This window comes from Tympanuchus pallidicinctus, unplaced genomic scaffold (genome assembly GCF_026119805.1).
Source record: "Tympanuchus pallidicinctus isolate F22 unplaced genomic scaffold, pur_lepc_1.0 scaffold10, whole genome shotgun sequence".
NCBI lineage: Eukaryota > Metazoa > Chordata > Aves > Galliformes > Phasianidae > Tympanuchus > Tympanuchus pallidicinctus.
Genome location: NW_026294619.1, coordinates 6,622,145 through 6,641,761, shown reverse-complemented (window position 1 = coordinate 6,641,761; position 19,617 = coordinate 6,622,145). Strand labels below are relative to the sequence as shown.

The window sequence follows — 19,617 nt, the reverse complement described above, 5'->3', positions numbered from 1 at the left end:
AAATAGGTTTTTGCATGAAGCATGTGTTTTCTCATAGCCAAGTTTTTACAAGTATGTTAAAATGTATCAAGTAACAATGCTTTTAAATAAGAATTAAGCAATGATGAATCAGATCTGTGAACAAAAGTAAACTGAGAGAAGCCTAAGTACACCATTAAATAATGATTTTATATATTAAAAAAAAACTTTTATACTCAAGAATAGAATATATTAATTCTCAAATTGCAGTTCCCACTGGAATTTGTTAAATATTTCGTTTTTTATTGTTGAAAATAATGAGTTCTCTGCTGATTCTCTAGGGGGAATATGCAGTCTTTTGAACTCTGTTTAGTAGTATTTGCTGACTCGAGCAAGAATTGCAGAATGTTGCATTCAACAGAAACAAGAAGAAAATCTGTGGAATACAGGGTGCTAATCTTTATGTGGGAATTCTAAATTTGGCTACATCCTCATCAATTCTCGTGGTAACAATCTTTACCATATTATGTTAGGGGGCATTCTGGCAACCACACGCAATTGTGAAAGAGAAGAACTATCTCTTGTGGAAGGTGTCCACTTCCATGCATTTTATATAAAACAACAAATATGAAGAAATACAGAAGTTTCTGAGGATAACTCTTAAATTACTTATTTTCTGACACAGAAAACAAGAGCTCTGATGAACTAGATAAGAAGAGAAAAAACATGAACACTATCTCTCCTAGTTGGAAGGGATCAAGCCCTTTGGATTCTGAGAAAAGGAAAAGAAGATTTAGTGGCCATATTTCTGATGATTGTAAAGAACACGTTCCAGAAAAATTGCTTCTACAGTCTGTAAGTAGTGTTTAATTTTAATGTTTATGCTTGTGTGCATGTGTGTCCACGCTAAATGCACACAAGTGCTTCTGTAGCTGCAGTAGCAAGATCCAAAATATGAGAGTTGTACCAACCAATATTGTTACATTTTTGAGGGAAAGGAGTTCAGTGGTGCATCGAGAAGTGTAAATGTAGGTTCTTCTGTTCACAATATCAGAATATGCTTGTTGTAGCAGAAAGGTCACAAAGGATGAAAGATGACATTTCCTTCAGACTGGAGCATGGAGGAAAACAAAATTGGAAATAAGAAATCTAGGTACTTACGTTTCTTTTATGGATGGTATGGAACTGATTAGGAAATTTTGGTACAAGACTTGTAAAGTATACCTGGGGTTACTGAAATTTTGTGGATGCCACATTCCTTCCTCCTCCTCTGTTTATCATACCCTTCCCTAAAGTTTTATTCTTTTCAGTTTTTATTTTTTTCAGTCAAGATTTGGAGGGAAAAAAAAAAAAAAAGGAAGAAAGGAAAGGGTGACAGAATCAGTCAAGTAAATGTTATGGTTTCTATTTAAGCTTTTGAATATGATAAAGGTACGTCTGTGATTTTCTGATTAAAAGCTCACAGAAGTAGGTAGTAGACCAAACCACACATTTGCGAAGTAACAAATGTTGCTGTTGCTTGGTCATTCATTGTCAAATACTGGGAGAGCAAATGAAAATCGGAAATAGTTTCTTGTTCAGCTTGAAGTGGTTTTAAGAAGGCTTTGAACAGGTTGTCTCCCCATTTTGTAGTAAGATTTGTTGTCTCCCCTGTGTAGTAAGAAATACAGGGCGAAAAAAAATTACATCTTCAACTTTGACGGCAGTCTCCTTAAGCTATGATTATGTATTTTATGTAGAATGTAGCAAATTATTATATAATATAAATATTGTATAATATATATATATTATATACATAATATAGCTCAATTATTACTAATCTGAACCATTGTAAGAAAGATTAAGGAATAAATAAATACCCTTTGATTCTTGTTTTCTAGAAAGAGCAAAGATTAAGTTCAACTTGCTCTTCTGGCTGCAGAATTCCTTGTGAGGATGAGCAAGATCACAGATCTAACTTGGTGCAAGATTGCGTTGCTCAGACATTGGAGAGAAACTGTGAAGGCACTCCTACCAGTAAGCAATTAAGACCTGTTCACCGCTGTTCAGAGGAGGCAGGTTCAGAGTCTGCTTCCAGTAATTTGTCAGAAAAACAGCTTGCCACTAGTGTTTCACCTCGAGTTAGTACCATCAGGAAGATAAAGATGGACACATCACAGTACCTAAACAAGCTGAGGAACAGAATCTGCGGGAGTAATCGGCCACTTGTTTCAGCTGATCCAAGTATGTACTGTATCTGTGTTGCTGGGATTTATTATTGGCATGCTTAGGGACTCATTCATGACTGACTAGTTGAAATATATACAACCAAAGATTGAGGACACGTGTTGTTCACAATGCATTATGCAGGTCAGAGAACAGTGCCCAGTTCAGTCTTGCAGAGTGCAGAGCATTTTGTACTTGATAAACAGAGCAGAGAGCAGGATTTTCAAATTCCAGTCTGTATTCTGCAGCTGACTTTGAACATTTAGAAAATCAATCTTGGGCTTTTGATAATATTTGAATAGAATTGAGTAAAATATTTTTGTTGTTGTTGTTGAAGCAGGTATTCGTCACTTCTCTCTTTTGGGAGTCAAGCAGTTTTGAAGAAGAGGTACAAAGTGATAGTAAAGATAGAAAGCTTCTTACAGACACCTTCATACACACAGGCTGGCTGGGATAACATACTTCAGAATTATATATTGGAGGAGAAAGAGCTTTTTGCTTATCTGAAATCTGCAATGAAATATTCTCAAGTCTGGATCCTGTAGTATATGTATATATTTTTTTACTCTTTAGTTGTCCTCTCCAGTGATGATGAAGACAGATCTTCTGAACCAAAGGATGAAGAAGGGCTTTCTGAACCAAAATGCATGGAACAACTGCAGGATCGTATTACTGATGTTCAAGAAATAGACAAACAGTCTGATGACCATTTCTCTGAAAAGCTATTGGAGGATAATGTGGAAAGTCACACAGAACAGGTACTGCAGTTTTTGAGCTATGTATTGTTATGTCAGAGTATTTATTTATTTGCTGTTTATTTTTTCTTGCATGTTGTGAGACAACTGTGAAATAATTAGAGCAGATATGACTAGTCACAACCAAACAGTAGCTGTAGTACTTTTTTGCATAGTAGTTTCTCTTGTTTTCTGATCCTCTGTTCTAACTTTTGCTGCGTGGAAAAGTTAAAACAACTCTCTGGACAGCAGAAAGAGGTGAGCTGAAGTTCCATTTCCTATGTGGCTAGCAGTGGAATTTGAATCTAAAATAACAACAACAGTTGCCACGTTTTGGATTTCATGAGTCTTGTTTTGCTTTGTTAGACCTGAATTTGGCATATATTTGTAATCCCAAAACAAGCCAGGAGAGTCATTATTGCGTTGTCTCACTAATGCATTGTTACTATAATAAGCATTGAATTGGATCTATACCTTTGATATCAAAAGGGGAGTATTTTCTGTTGCTCCATTGTTTGAGTTTTTGCTTGGGTACAGATGGCAAAGAGTCCGGGTTATGTCTTGGCATTTGGAGATCAGAGTAAGATACTATTCAGCCCTTGAGGAGATAGTTGGTAATGACTGTGATAACATGTACTGTTTCTAATATGCAGTTTGTGAATAAGTTCTTAAAAACATAAAGAGAGAATATGTAAGACTACAGAATGGAAAGAATTAATTTAAAAAAGCTCATATACCCCCTCCATTTTTTTTTTCCTCAGCTTTTAACAAAGTCAGATGAAGATAAATGTCCTTCCAACTTGCCTTCTGAAACAATACATAGTGAAGAGGTGAAGCCAGGATTAGATTTTGAATTTGAAAGCCTGTACATTGGGAATTTTAAATGGTCATCAACAGGTCCTGTTAGGGTAAGTTTGTCTATTATGGTTACATTTGAGAATATTTAAAAAACAAAATTTGGTTTAAATAAAGTCAGTGGAATTTAGTGTGGATGCACTTTTTGATTATCATTGCATCAAATTGCTTTGGCTGAAAGACATTTGTATGTTTGGATTGTTGTCAGTGTGAAACTTTGTGTAGCTCTAGTTTTCAGAGGTAAAGATTCTGGTAAATGCTGTGGGACAGAAATCATTTTGGGGCAGTTTTTTTGTGAATTGTAACAGCAAATAATGGCTGTGGTAGAGCAGACGTCAATTAGAAATGAAATTAATTTTCTTGAAAATAATACAGACACTAGAATAAGATAAATATAGTTCACATGTATAATATGCATTAATCTTGCCATTTAAACAGAAAATAGTTTGTAGCTTCAGAGAGCTGTAAAATGATACTAAAAGCATTAATTGCATAGGTAACGTGCTTCTCAACAAAGTGTAGAAATACAAGGGAAGGTGTACTTTAATTGTAGTACCAACTGTGGGAACTTATAAAGGTTTTTGAACAGGCTCATTGTATGTGTAGAAAAGAAGAAATGTTGGAATACAAATGTCTTTTTTGTTTACAGTAAAACATTTTGAAATACTGTAGTTTGCAATAATAATAAAACAGCAGTTTTGTGCAGCAGTTCAAAATAATGACAAAATAATTCCAGAGATGAGTTGGAATAGAACACTTCTAGGTGGAAAGTTATCCTTGGGGGACAAACAAGTTTATTCTTTGTGTATACTGTAGTAAGGGAAGAGAAACCTCTTCTCTCAGCACATACTACACCCTTCAGTAAAAGTGATGCTAAAAACATTCTTTATTTAGCCAAGTTTTTCTAACATAGTGACAATTTACATAGAAACTTTAAAGGCATTTAATTCAAAGATTAGTGCAAATATCAAGATCACATCCCAGTGTGGGCAGTTTACAGAGTGTCCTTTGTTCAACTAGTGCAGCTGACAGTCTTTATCAAAGGATATCTCCTTAAATTCATTTTAAGTGTTTTTTTTTTTTTTTTTTTTTAAAGAATGTGATTGTAACTGTTTAAATTCATAATATGCATTTAGGAATTTTGTTTTATGTGAAAAAGGCAAATCTTGAATTAGGCATATTATTTTAAGTTTATTTGATTATAAATAAGGGAGGATGTGGAGGTAATAAAACATTCAACTTATAAATGAATTCACTTTTTACGTTGTTTTTCAATCTCATTTCAGTTTATCACCAAGTATATTACAATACCATTTCAAGGTAAGGCAAACTTATTTAGCCTTTCCTTTAAATTTAATCTTTAGACTATTACATGATACTCAGCCTATAATTTTGTTGATAAAATGCATAATTGTTCACAAAGACACCGAATCACTTTTGAAATAAATATTTTTCAGTAAATGGAGGTAGGGATATCTGTAGTGTAAGCATTGATAACAGCTACTGTCTGTGCTTTTAAGGTGAACTTGTAGTTTTAGTGGCCTTTTTTGTGCATTCCTGCCTATACAAAGTGTTGGACTGTATTAAATGTAACTATTTCATGTATTTCAAATGAATCCTTTCAAACCAGGGATTTTAGACCCTTAGGTTTATTAAAAGTGTGTGAGTTGACTAAAGCAAAGAGGAACGTAACTGTAGATTTGCATTCATTCTGTTTTCCCAAGATGGTGCATGGTTTACTGTATCTCACAGGAAAAGTTTTCTGAGCAGTTCTGGGTTGGATTGACTGAAAGAAAATAGGAAATTTGTGGTATTTTTTGTTTGATAACTTTGTTTTATGTAATTTAAATGGTTTCCCTTGTACCAGGAATTAAATATACAATTGCAGTTTTAATAAATTTGACTGTGTATTTATTTTAGTATGTAGTAACTCTAATTATCCGTACTATGACGTGTTGTTTTCTCTTCTACAGCCACGAATAGTTAGTTACTTTAAATCCTATTTTTTACAGTGGCACTTAATAAGAATGTTAAGCTGACTGTGGATACCTTGGATGTGAGAAGGTTTGGCTTGTGGAAAAATGATGGTGGCTGTTCTTCAACAATAATTTTCATTTGGTTGTCTGTGGATTATTTAGAAAAGATTGAAACCCAGTTAGGAAAACGTATTAGCAGCGAACCATGTGAGTACTCTTGCCTTATATCCCAACATGAGTACAATGCACCTAAGCAGCAAACCCCTTCTATCCACAAGGTGCTCTGCCATCAATTTATCTGCATGGGGTTCACACCTGGACTAGAGGCTCGTCTGTGACAGCTCTGGGAAGAGCCTTGATGGGGATGTCCCTTTTTTTCAAGTCTTCAGTTGGGGTTTTTGCCTGCCATTGTGTCCTTGTGCTTCTGTGGGCTTGTGGAGTTGGGCTTCTGATGAACTGATGAACCCAGGAAGGGATATTACTTAGTCTTCTCCTTCTGTTGTTTTTCTATGCTCCTTTGTGGGTGTGTAGATGAACTTTTGTCACACAGCAGTATCATTAATAATATCCATTCTTTCCTTTTTCCAGCCAAATCTAGTGAATTTATTTTTCTTGAACTGTCCCAGCCACTCACAGAACAAGAAGTCGTCAGGCTCTCTGAATTAATTACAGAGATAAGCAAGAAAAACAGGGCGCCAGATCTCCCTGAATTGTTGTCTTTGAAGCAAGCTTTACTCTTGTTTAAGGACTTGTCTCCTGAAGAGAGCTCTTTTATAAGTTCCAGTGAGGATCTGCTAAAGCAATGTGCAACAAAAGAGAGTATCTCATTTGCTCAAGAGCCTACATTTCAGGTTAGCAAATAACTGTTGCTTGATTTATCACCAGTTGTTGGTGTTCACATATTCCACTCAGTGTTGGATCAGACCGGCGCAGAAAACACATTTTCTGTATCTCTAGTTTAAAAGAAACAAAAAACAAACAAACAAAAAAACCCACAACACAATTGTCTGCTATTTATTTCTTACAAAGGGGACAATTTGTGATAAACTAGACGATACGTGTGAAGGGATAACGTAGAGGGACCTCGTCAATAAGTGACAAATGCTGAAGCTTTTGGTTGACTTATGGCTGCATATGCCCAGACCATAGGGATTCCCTGCTGTTGTGGTGACCCCAGGGCAGCAATCTAGGAGTTAGTCAAGTAAGAAGCAACGGAGCCATTTATCAGTTGAACTAAAAGTGAATGGTTGCAGTAGAGAAGAAGCTGTGTATCTTTCCCATTCCAGAGACGTCTTGACATTCCTTGGGCTGCTCTGCAGCTTCAAAAGCTGAATAATGTTTTGTGATACTTTTTATTTCCTTTTTCTGGTAGAAACCAAAACCAAAAGTGGCCAGGCCCAGTTATGCCCTTGCGAATAAGCAGAACAGTGGCTGCTATTCTATCTCTCTATCCTCTGCACTGAATGAAGAATGGAAAGAAGTAGGAGAATCTGGAGCAGTTAAGAAGTATGTAATTTTCATTTTAAGTTAATTTTGGTGTTGTGTAATAGAATATAATATCACTAGATATAAATGTAGCTGTTCAAAATATTCAAAAGTGAACAGAGAAGATGTGTGTTACAGGATGAAATAGAACCTCAGAAATCAGGAAATACCTGAACTGTAACTGCTAGGCCAGATCATAGATGGATCAGTGGGAGGATAGGGTTCTCATGACCTCTATCAGTGTCCATGTTCTTATTACAGCAAAATGAATGGTAATTTAAGCTGTGTCTTTTTTTTTTTTTTCCTTTAAAAAGTGTTTTCTTTCACTGTTCTGTCCCATTTTATCTATGTATAACTAGTTTGTCATACATTTCACTAGTTATTATAGGACCTAGCTTAACAAAATACATTAGAAAATGAGAACATGCAGATGCATAATGCAGGTATCATATATTTAGCATGGCAAATATTAGTTGGAATAAATTTTTCTTGAGAACTTTTTGTGAGAGTATATGCCCTAGTATTTTTCCTAATTTGTATAGCCATTTATCATTACTTTTATGAAAAGAAAAGAAGGAAAAGGTAAAAATAAAAATCTACGTTTTCAGATGTTTTCTCAAAATTCTAGGGTGCAGTGTGGGACATGAACACTCTTGTAAATATTCTTACTATTGGGCTTAAAGAACTTTTGATATGGTTAAAGATTCTGAGAACTTGCACTTCACCAGGTTTTCTAGGGAGTATTTTTCATATAGAATGACCATACAAAAGAAGTGTTGTGTAAAACGTGGTACTTTACTGTTACGACATGTTTTGTGTTTTCTAGTCTGATTGTTTATCCACCCCCACCTGCAAAAGGAGGACTTGGAGTCACAAGAGAGGACCTAAAATGCTTAGAATACGGAGAGTTTCTTAATGATGTCATCATTGATTTCTATCTTAAGTAAGTAATCAAGTAAGTCATTGTTTATAGTGAAATGATCAACAGTAATGTCATACTAAATGAGTATCTGTAGAAAGTTCATCTCAACTTTCATGTGTCTAACTTGTACAAGTCAAGTTGGTGATTTATACTACTGACCTGTTCTATTCTTTTTGTAAATAAAGTATAACACTGCATAGTCTTATATTAGGCCTGGCTTTGTTGCAAGTCCTAGAAACATAGCTGTAAAAATAAGGGTAGCAACATTAATACTGGAGCACAAACCTGAGATAAAAGCATCTGCATTTTTAATAGCTGTTTGGCCTTTTCAGTCTGTAAACAATATAAAATAGAGTAGATAAAAAAAAAATAAAAAATTGTGAAGACAACTGATATTAAACAATCTGAATATGCAAAGTCATTAAAATAATAGTTATTCTCTTGATCAGTAAAGAGACTTTCTAGAAAGGGAGTATGTTAGTTGCCATCTTTTTTTCTTTGATAGATACCTGTTGTTGGAGAAGGCACCAAAACATCTTGCTGAGCGTACACACATTTTTAGCAGCTTCTTCTATAAATGCCTGACCAGGACAGAAAAATTCTCTGAGGAAGATCCCAAAGTTTCGTAAGTTCTTGTTAGATGGCATAATGAACTTAAGCAAACTATTTGTTATTATTGAGAAATTTGCACATTTTCTTCAAATTAGCATGTAAAATGTTGATCAGTGTTCTTCAAATGACTAGTGGTTAAATTGTAAAGTTGTAACTCACAGTTGAAATATATAAAAATATGTATGTTTTTTAAACAGAATAGGAATAAAAGTTGTTAATACCTTTCCCTGTTATTAGGATTTTTATCTTCACTTCATACAGTTACTTACAGATTTTGATTTTTTTATTATAGATTCAGAGTTTTGAAAGGTATGCATCATTTTGAGTGATGCATGTCCAAAAATATTTTTAGGTTTACCACATATTTCATGTTGCACACTGATAATAAATTGCTGTCCAAAGTTTCACTGAAAAAAAATTTCTTACACACCATGTTTGCACATACAAGTCTCAAAAATCCAAGAAATGGTGCTGCAGGGAATTTTTTTTTTTTTTAACATCTTCTTTCTGATCCTGAATGTTTTGGAGTGGAGACAAAATTGTCCATGTTAAGAAAGCTTAGATGCTTATATAGGTGTTTTTCCAAGTTGCAAACATGTCCTCCCCTTTTATATTTCCAGCACTTCTCAATCACATAGCAGAGGATGTTAGCAGCAAGCCTTCACTGTCTTCTGCAGAGCTTCTCAGCAGCTTGATTTTCCCTTCCTTGTGCCTTCTTTCCCTTTCCTCCCACATTGAAGTTATGATTCTTAATCATAGTTAATATACATAGAATGTAATTAAAATAGTGATGGGATTTTGCTTTCAGTTCACATTGATACAAAGCTTTTTGAACCATTAGTCTCCATTTTAACTTAATGATAATAAGAAACTGAAAATCTGAACTGACATTTCTTGTCATTTTATTCTTACTCTCCTAGAATCCTTTTACCATGCTTTATGTCTGTAGGCATAGAAATGAAGTGTGATCCAACCATTAAAGCTCAGGACTGCAGGGAATTTGTGCTGTGGTTCTGACTTTGCTATCAGTTTGCAGGGATACCCTAGAAAAGGCATTTTTATGTTTATGCTTCTGAAACGAAGACTATTTCAATAGGTCCTCAAAAGAAACAGTGTGAAGTTGAACTCGTGGATGTTGTGAACTTCTGTAGATCTGCTTTTACAATAACAGATAGATGCAATTTTTGCATCTGGTGTAGTAAATAATTACTAGGTAAATAATTGCAGCAGATCTTTCAAATCAATGGATAGTTTACCAGAAAGTTTAAGATGGTCCAGAAATGATTTGTTATTTACTTGGGCATAATGTTTTGCTGTTTTTTTTGTTTTTTTTTTTTTTTTTCCCAAAAGAAAAATATGTCAAGAGCAAATGAAAAACCTGTTGAGGCATTAGGAATATGTAGGAATACTAAATCTGTATACATTACTCTTAATGGACAAATCTCAAGAGTAATTGTCATTTGGTTTTCAGAGTGGCACAAAGAAGACACAAAAGAGTAAGAACATGGACTCGTCACATAAACATCTTCAGTAAAGATTACATCTTCGTGCCTGTGAATGAGGAGTAAGTCTGTGTGTTTCAGACACCTTTTTTTGATATTTAAAGATTTTGGTATTTGAATGTTGATTTTAAAGATTTATGGCTGGAGGCCATATGGCTGCTGGCTTGGGTGATTGGAAATGAACACATTAGATTTTGAAATAGCAGTGAGGTATGAAATGAGAAATTTTGAAGTCTCTTCAGAGGTTAATTTTCCTATTAATTAGTGCTGTTGTGAGTAAACTTTACATCTTTGTTCTTGGTTTTTCTGAAAATTGCTTTTATGTATTTCAAAATAAATTTCATATCATTATGATGATTCTTGTGCAAGTAATGCTTCTATAAAGAGTCTCAGCAATTCACAGGGTTAATGGTAAAAGGAGCAGAAGTAGCACAAGTAGCACTGTGACTGGGCCTGGCTGAATAACTGACCTGCACATGGAAACTCTAGGAAAGCTGAATAGTAATTGAGAACTACTGTTGAATTCCTACAAGAAGACATAAAGGCAGAGCCATGTTTAACTTGCAACTGTATTCAAAGCTGGGATCACTGTCACCAATTATTTTATTACTATGCAGTGGGGTGGGTGGTAAGAGAGAGCTATAAATTGCTGCGGAAGGAATTTATACTTATTTCTGCAGTTATGCCATAACGTAAAGAAAAGGTGAGTCAGGGGATTTATGTGTGATGCCATGAAAGAACATTGCAACAGCAGTTGTGTAATAGATCGGTTGTCCACAAGCTCTCAATGTTATAAAAGCTTCTCGTATCCTTTTCAGAACCAAATGTTACAGAATTTTGACGTTTTTCCTCCCTTTCTCCTCTCTGTTGGGCAGGTCTCATTGGTACATTGCAGTTATCTGTTTTCCTTGGTTAGAAGAAACTGTGTATGAAGACTGTCCTCATCAGAATTCATTTAATCTATCTCCACTTCAGTCAGAGAACAAGAGTAAGGACTCTGTAATTGGTTCAGTGTTGCCCTATCCTGAAGAAGAAATGGATGCAAACAGATTTTTTCCCTCCAAAGGTAGGTAACCTAAAAGAAAATTATCAGTTCATGTACAATTCTGATAGTTTATTAATCCTCGAAGGAGAGAAATAATGTCTGAAAAGCTATTTCTTATCTTAAGTTGTAGTATGTTTTTGTATTAGTATGCATAGCAAGGGCTACACTGCATTCTTTTTTTCTTGCAACTCTGGAAAATAGCGGAAGAGAGGTAAAGCAGTGACTTATTTCCCCATCATGAGTGAAATTTCTTGGATTTCATTAAGAATATTATCAGGGAGGGAAGCCCTCTAAATCTGCTATTTGACTATTTAGAAGGGAAGCAGAATTTATTTTTGAGTGCTCGTAATCATTAATTTGAAAATGAAAATGTTTGTTTCATTTTAAGGAATCTTTTTTTTTTTTTTTTTTAATACTTACTACCTTTGTTCTTTTGTACTAGGTGGCAACGAATCTGCTGATTCTGCCTCAGTCCTGGATTCAGGTATTTCTAAAGTAAGTGCCTTGCTGTACTGAAAGATGAAATGTATTACTTTATTTCTGTACAAATGATTTTGTCATCTTTTTGCAGCAGCTGTCATTATTTATGTGGTCTGCATCCTATGCAAGGCACTTTGAATTAGTCTGAAGTCTTCCTCTGCCTGTTTACATTCCTTATGCTATTGTTTCACATTTTAAAAGATTTCATATAGTTCTCTGTTTCTGAAAGGGAAGGCTCTGGCTTTTAATCTGTAAAGACTTTTGTTTTCATACTTGTACTTTTTGTAAGGTTAATTTTATTTTCTCTTCTCCAGATCTCCCTGAATAATTCCAAAAGGCAAATTTGTAAAAGGTATGTTTCTATTTTTGTGTTAATGTTGTATCATTAAAGATCTTATTAAAAAATTCCATGATGATTGATTCAGCTATTTGTTGTTGTACACCTACAGCTGTAGGGACTTGTCTGTTTTCTTGCACATTTTTTGGTTAATGATGCTCTTGTTAAGCTATATTAAAAAAAAAAAAAATTGCTTTGGTAGTGTTGGTAATGAAATGACTTTGTTGTTGTTTGCAGGCCCTGTATACTGATCTTAGATTCTTTGAAGGCTGGTTCTGTGCAGAAGACAGTTCAGGTTTTGAGAGAGTAAGTGACAACAGTTTCCATTTATTAGAAAGAGATGCTGCTGGTTATATTTCTATGCTTAAAATACTTTTCTCTATGAAGATGTACCTCTCTGTTGCAGAAGGATTACTCATAAGCAGCCACAACCATTATTGTAACAGCAATATAGAGGTTTGTGTGAGAAGCATGTCTTTGTTTTGCAGCCTAAATGTAATATGAAAATTGTGAACTGGATAGTGAATTGACTTCCTTCTAAAGTTCAAAATAAGTAATACTAGTAAGGTATTTTGAATGAACATTTCAAAGTTTAAGTGATACATTTTCCAATGGACTGACTTTCATTTTTTTTTTAATGGAGCTTTCAGAATTCCTGTCTTAAATCCACAGCTAAGTATGTACAAAAAAATACAAACTACACTGACGCTGTCTACAAGTGTCATGTGTCAGGGTACTAATATCAGGGTGGTATTATCTATTTTGAAAAGTGAGAGTAAAAAATATGTTCAGTCTTTTATGTGAAAAGTATGCAAGTATTGGAAGAGTTCATGAAATTTGCAGTTCTTTCATGTATTCCTAATGACTTACATAGCTATCACAACATTTTTTAAAAGTTGCTAATATTCATTCTTTGAAGATAAACAGAATTGATCTTTTTGTACTCTGTTGTATTCACTTCACTGAAAGAAGCAAAAATCTGTAAACCAGGCACTACACAAAAAAGATCCTTCTTGTAGAAGTAAATCCTTCATAAAACTGCAGTGGGTGTAAATGGAAATCAGTTAATTTTTTGACAGTATCTATTCCCTAGAGAGCGACCATGTTTTTTTGGGAAGAAGAATGAAATAGCATTTTTAATTTTTAAATCTCTGCTTAATGTAGATGATGTAGATTTATGCTTTGGGCTACTTCCAGAGATAAAATTCCAGAGAGTGAGATTTCTTGGTGTTCAGTCACAGAGGTGTCACAAGAAGTCAGGAAAAAAAAAGAGATGATTTACTGAGGTGTGAACTTGGGGAAGCAGACATCAAGCTTCAATTTGCAGTTACACAAAGAAAGCAGAAATTTAAAGAAAACTGATACAAAGGTTCCGTAACTTATTCTTTCATAGAATCATAGAATGGCCTGGGTTGAAAAGGACCACAATGACCATCTGATTTCAACCCCCCTGCTATGTGCAGGATCACCAACACCAGCCCAGGCTGCCCAGAGCCACATCCAGCCTGGCCTTGAATGCCTCCAGGGATGGGGCATCCACAGCCTCCTTGGGCAACCTGTTCAGTGCGTCACCACCTCTGTGTGAAAAACTTCCTCCTGATATCTAACCCAAACCTCCTTGTCTTAGTTTATTTTTCCCTAAGTTCATTTGCACTATGCTTTGAGTAGTGTAGAGACCCAAATAAATTAAAGCCTATAGTCATAAGTCCTTTTCTAGTACTTATGACGTGTGCCTCACTGAACGCTCTGGCTTTGAATTCTGTTTTATGTTTGGTTACTGTTCACAGGTGCCATTTTTTTCAAAATTTGTTTTGAGTGTTTTATATGTATTTTTATTGTCAGAATTACAAGGCCTTGTGGAAATCAAACTGAGGTCTGACTTAGTGTGTGTAGTTTTTTTTTTTTTACTCCCTGAAGTCAGACATTTATTTTCCAGAAATGTTGTGTTTGCAGCTATAACTGAAGTCAACAGAAAGGCATAGCCTCAGTAAAATCCAGAAAAAATCCATCTATTACCTTTCCTTTGTTCCATGACTGTGTGATCTTGTCATAAAACAATATCAAATTAGTGAGACGGAATTTTTTTGTGTCCCATCTGTGTTGATGGGACTTGATGACTGTGTTATTTTTGAATGCCTTTTGGTGACACACAGGATAATCTCTTCAATAATTTTTTCAGTTATTGAAGTTAAACTAATGGGTTTGTGATTTCAAGTGTCTTCTCTTTTACCCTTCTTGTAAGCTGGAACAATATTGGCTAGTTTCCAGTCAGAAGAGACCTCTCCAGACTGCCAAGATCTTTTGATAGATAGTTGAGAGGAGTCATGGTTCATTACAGTTTTAATATCAGCAAATAGTCACTGCTCCCCCAGCTTACAGGACTGGGCAACGAAAAGCCTGTAATTATTAAAGACCAAGGCTATCAAAATACTCAATGCCTCTGCCTTTTTCATTATCTCTATTTGTCAAATGCCTAGCCAGTAATATTCCAATATTTTCCTTAGTATTTTTCTTGCTTTTAGCATACCATTGAAAGGATAATTTTTGTTATCTGAAACATTATTGGCCAAATTTAACTCTAGTTGAACTTTAGCCTTTCATGTTTTCTTCCTGCAAATGCAAACTGCAGCTTTGTAATTGTCCTATGTAGACTGACCTTGCTTAAAGATCTGAATCTGACTTTGTCAGACACTTGGGCCTCCAATCCCACGTTCAAAATCAGTAGTTGGTTCAGAAAGTGAAATCAGTGAGTTGCTACTGAAACAAGAGAACAATAAAAAAACTGATAACAAGTAAGTCGTAATCATTAAAGAAATGATCCTTTAAGTTTTTTAACAGGTTTTCCAATGCTTTATACCCTAATGGGCTGCAAGGGTTATAATGGTGTAATTACAGCTGAAGTTCAAAAAGTGAACTTTAAAGTTGAACTTTAGTAGCTTTGTAAATTTTTCAAATTCTAATTTTTTTTAAGGTAGAAAAGCACTGTTGGCTTTTTTGGATGAATACAATAAAATCTGGGAAATATCACTTGAATTCCTCCTGGAGCTCAGATTTAAAAATGACCTAATATCCTAATAGCTTGAATAAACTTAATGCAGATGATGATAATGATTATTATTTTTAAATAATTTCACAAAGCATCTTTTCTACTTTGCTTATGGTATATTATATGAACTGAATCTGTGTAAGGTAGAAAATTGGATAGTGGGAATTTTGTTATTTGTATGAACTTATTTTACAGATTCTGTGAAATAAATTGGTTAAGGCTATCTTAACATTTTGTCCAGCTACAGAACAATATTGAGAAGCATCTAAAAACGCATTGTGCTTGAGATATTCGGTTTATTTCTCAAATATGAATCTATTTGCTTTCTTTTATAGGTATCTTGAAGTAGAATGGGAAGCTAAGCGAAAAACACATCGTGAATTCAGTAAATCAACAATGGTTGACTTTTATCCAAGAGTGCCTAAGCAAGATAACAGTAGCGACTGTGGGGTGTATTTGCTACAATATGTGGAAAGCTTCTTCCAGGTACTAAAAGAATCTGCTTTTCCTATTCCCCTGTCTTGCTCCAATTTATAGGAGGGAGATGAGGTTCTTTTGATATCTATATACCCGGCGTGAGATCAAGAAACAACGGTTCATATGTTGTTGCATCCAGTTTATTACTAGAACCTAATCAGGGAGATGGGGAAGGGAAGGAGGGCAATAGAAAAGATGGAAAAAAAGCAGTTGTGTAAAGCAGGGAGAGTCACCAGCAGGATCCAGCAGCGGTCCCGTTGCACGGCGTTTGAATGTCCCAGGCAGACGCAGCAGGGGGACGAGGAGCAGCAGCGAGGCCGGCCTTGGGCAGCAAGCAGGTAGACGAAGAAGGCGAGGAGCCAATCCTTGAAGCTGCAGCAGTGCTCAGGCAGCAAGCACAGGAGAGTTCGACAGCATGCAGGAGTCACCTCACGAGGAATCTGATCATCAGGAATCCTTCTTCTTCTTCAGGAGGGATCTGCTGCCAGAAATGTCTGTTCTTCTCCGTGAGGAATCTGTTGTCAGAAATCCTATCCTCATGGTTTTCAGTTCCTCTTTTATCCTCCTTGTTCTCCTGCCTACATGACAAGAATGGGCCTTCAGCAGGAGTCATTGAGTACCCCCTGAGATGGCCATCATCCTGAGATAAGTCCACACAAAGGAGCACTTCACAGCTATTTAGCTGCAGCTCATCTGCTCTCGTTGCCCCTGGCCTCCTCCATCTGCGTCCCCCAGACAAAGGATCTCACAGCCTTTGCCCAGGACTTGCCTGGACTTGTTCATGTGTGTCCTTCAGACAAAGGATTTCACAGTCCTTGCTCGGGACTTGAACAAGTCCAACTGTGTCCCCAGCAAGCTTTGAGACACAGACGTTAACAGAGTAATATCTTACACCACCCCGTGACTCAAAGGTTGCTTTAAAATGGGACACAGATGATCCACGATGGTGAGAAAAGGATAGCAAGCATAAAGGTAAAGGAGGGAAGGGGGCAAGGAATCAAATATATAATATAATCATTACAAAAGATTTCTCAGGCTGCGCCCTGATGTACTTGACTTCCCCATCAGTAGAGGAGGTTACAAACTACATAGGTGATACAACATACAACAACTCGCTCCAATTTACAGGAGGGAGAGGAGGTTCTTTTATTATCTATATGCCCGGCGTGAGATTAAGAAGCAATGGTTCAAATGTTGGTCAGACCAGTTTATTACAAATCTTAATCAGGGAAATGAGGAAGGGGAGGACGGACACTATTATGATTAGGGTAATGGGGAAGGGAAGGAGGGCGATAGAAAAGAAGAAGCAAGGAGTCTTTATAGGCAGCAAGAGGGAGATAGTCACCACTATGGATCCAGCGAGATTCGTACCGTCTTTGATCCTCTGTAGTGGTGGGTCGTCGGACATTGTTGTTCTATTGACGACGACAACGACCAAGGCAATGATGGCCCCTTTTCAATAGTTTCAGAGTGGTCGAGTCAGCTGTCTTTGGAGTGACAGCTCAAATCCAAAGTGGTTGAGTCAGCTCTCCTTTGAGTGGCAGCTTCTGGCTTTGGGATCTCAGCAGAAACTCCTTTGTTCTCATCTTCTGGGCCTTGTCAGCAGATAAGAGGGAGCAGGGGTGCTCATCTGCACCCTCTTTCTCACAGAACACAATGGTATCATTCCCCAATTTTACCATACCTAGCTGGAGCTGTTTAATCGCAGGCCAGATCTTCTTCCTGAGCACTCTCATCCACTCTTCTACAGAGCAAGCAGCTCTGGAGGAAGGGGCTTTCAAATGTTCCCAAAGCAATATCGATTGTCACACAGTTAGCACCCATTAGTTGCCTCCTCAACAAATCACTCAGAGTCTTATCACAAGAAATAACTCAGGAAGCAAGCTTTGAGCCAAAAAACAAAGAAGGATTCTCACATCCCCAAAATCACCTCAAACCATAAACTGCTGTTTCTGAGAGAAATACCCAGGCAGAAAACCTGTGTTGCTTAGTGTCTAATGTTGTCTAAGGTATTTGAGGAAGAGAACATAAAATCTCTTCTTTGTGTTGTGTCAGGAGGTTTTTGTGTCTGGAACACAGATGATTTCTCTGGGTTTCTTAGGCAGGCATTTCTAACCTTGTGGTTTAATATTGCATTTATTAACAAATTCAAGGTCTGCAGCTGTAAGGATATCTTTGGATCCTATGTAGTTTATGCTTTTCTGACCTACTGATGGTACAAAGACATGTTTTCTGTGTAGGTCCTCACTTCTTGTTGCCTTTCAAACTTTGTTCAGCTTTTCCTTTGGCCTTTGAATGTCACTGTGCAGGCAGCAGGTTCTGCAAAGAGATGGAAGTAGGATCCTTAAGAGACAATGCACAAAGCTTAGGGAATCTCTCTTACATGTTCAGTACATACTTATAAATATCATCTTCTTGATCTTCCTCATGACCTGCTCTAGCAGCTCTGTGCCTTTCTTAAGTTGTGGGCCCAGGACTGAGCACAGTTCTTCAGGTGGGATCTCATGAGAGCTGAGTAGAAGGAGAGAATTGCCTCCTCTGATCTGCTAGCTAGCTTTCTTTTGCAATACAGGGTATGGTTGGTTTTCTGAGCTGCAACTTCCCGTTATCAGTTCATGTCAAGCTTTTCATCCCCTGGTACTCTTAAGTTCAGCAAAAGGCTGCCCTCTGTCCACTCATTGCCCAGTGTGCAATCATGTGAATGACCTTGCACCTAGCCTAGTTGAATGACAGTTTGTTTGCATGGACCCACCTCTTGAGCCTGTTGGAGTCCCTCTTGATGGCATTGTCCCTCCAACATCCCACGGCACTTCTCAGCTTGGTGTCATCTGCAAAATTCCTGAGGGTGCACTAAATCCCACTGTCCACATCACTGACAAAAATGTTAAATAATATCAGTCCCAGTACCAACTCTTGAAGAACACCACTTATTGCTTGTCTCCACTTGGACAGTGAGCTGTTGACCACAACTCTTTGAATGCAGCTACTCAGCCAATTCTTTATTCACCAAGTGTTCCATCTATCATATCTATGTCTCATCAGGTTAGAGTGAAAGATCTAATGTGGGCTGTAGGCTATCTGCTCTATTTGGCCTTCCTTAAGTAGCGAGTTTGGACTAGGTGACCTCCAGAAGTCCCTTCCAGCCTCATCCGTTCAGTGATTTTGTAATAGGTAGGTAGAAGATGAATTTATTTATTTATTTATTTATTTTAACCAGTGTCCTGAATTGCCCATTCTCTAACAATATGGAAGCAAGGTCAGGATGAGGTGTTTTTTTGTTTGTGCTGAACATACCAGGACTCGCAGGCCATTCTCACTTTGCTTTTTTGAATTTACCACGATTCTTTATTCACAGGAAGGGGAAGGTGAAAAATAGGTATGGCAAAAGAATGATGAGGGGAGGAAGAAAAAAAACTTTGGCAGTTAAGGTGTAGTGTTGTGATCTTATTGCCAGAGCTAGCAATATTTCAGCCATTTGAATTTGCCTTCCTCTTTTGGTCCAAATTCTCCCCTCTCTATGTCATACTAGAATTGCTGGCAATACTCTTGTTTCTTTGTTTTCTTCTGTCAGACAGGCCAGCTCAGGCACATTTTTTGTCATAAGATTTGCTTGCTTGACTGCAGTATGCTTAATCATTCCACATAGTGTGATCCTACGTGTGTGTTTTTTGACTGAAGTGCACCTGCTTCCTGTTAAATATCAAGAGCATGTCTAACTGCATTGAGAGTATGTAGAATCAGCATTGAATATGAGCTTATATTAAAGTGTCTTTAAGAGGAAGTAGTGATAATCTGTTTTTTATTTGGTAGCTCATGTTATGTATGACTGTAATTATAATGGAGGAACTGGAATTTAACTTATATCTTGACAACTATATCTCTTGATAACTTATTTATGCATGCTAGGTCTCAGCAGTATGGAAGGTTTTGGAATTCTTTTCGAAGGTTGTAATGGGAAATTCGTGCTGCAAATCTTCTTGTTT

General features: G+C 36.5%; 3 protein-coding genes across 22 annotated transcripts in view; all 3 read left to right on the top strand.

The window, feature by feature from the left end:
• Positions 1 to 19,617, top strand: part of ABI3BP (ABI family member 3 binding protein) — a 302,331-nt gene that overhangs the window by 13,434 nt on the left and 269,280 nt on the right. The window lies entirely within an intron of this gene.
• Positions 1 to 19,617, top strand: part of RPL24 (ribosomal protein L24) — a 304,494-nt gene that overhangs the window by 71,328 nt on the left and 213,549 nt on the right. The window lies entirely within an intron of this gene.
• SENP7 (SUMO specific peptidase 7) overlaps positions 1 to 19,617 on the top strand; it is a 45,529-nt gene that overhangs the window by 23,647 nt on the left and 2,265 nt on the right. For 18 of the 20 annotated variants that reach the window (XM_052664788.1, XM_052664794.1, XM_052664760.1 and 15 more), the window contains 16 exons: positions 644 to 813; positions 1,839 to 2,181; positions 2,737 to 2,921; positions 3,659 to 3,805; positions 5,039 to 5,072; positions 5,765 to 5,935; positions 6,317 to 6,579; positions 7,101 to 7,234; positions 8,040 to 8,156; positions 8,641 to 8,760; positions 10,219 to 10,311; positions 11,125 to 11,315; positions 11,737 to 11,789; positions 12,089 to 12,126; positions 12,349 to 12,417; positions 15,493 to 15,643. In XM_052664788.1, coding sequence (XP_052520748.1) covers positions 644 to 813; positions 1,839 to 2,181; positions 2,737 to 2,921; positions 3,659 to 3,805; positions 5,039 to 5,072; positions 5,765 to 5,935; positions 6,317 to 6,579; positions 7,101 to 7,234; positions 8,040 to 8,156; positions 8,641 to 8,760; positions 10,219 to 10,311; positions 11,125 to 11,315; positions 11,737 to 11,789; positions 12,089 to 12,126; positions 12,349 to 12,417; positions 15,493 to 15,643 — 2,279 coding nt within the window. Of the gene's footprint in view, positions 1 to 643; positions 814 to 1,838; positions 2,182 to 2,736; positions 2,922 to 3,658; positions 3,806 to 5,038; positions 5,073 to 5,764; positions 5,936 to 6,316; positions 6,580 to 7,100; positions 7,235 to 8,039; positions 8,157 to 8,640; positions 8,761 to 10,218; positions 10,312 to 11,124; positions 11,316 to 11,736; positions 11,790 to 12,088; positions 12,127 to 12,348; positions 12,418 to 15,492; positions 15,644 to 18,851; positions 19,610 to 19,617 lie in introns of those variants that run through there. The other 2 variants (XM_052664842.1, XM_052664867.1) reach the window with 2 other exon arrangements.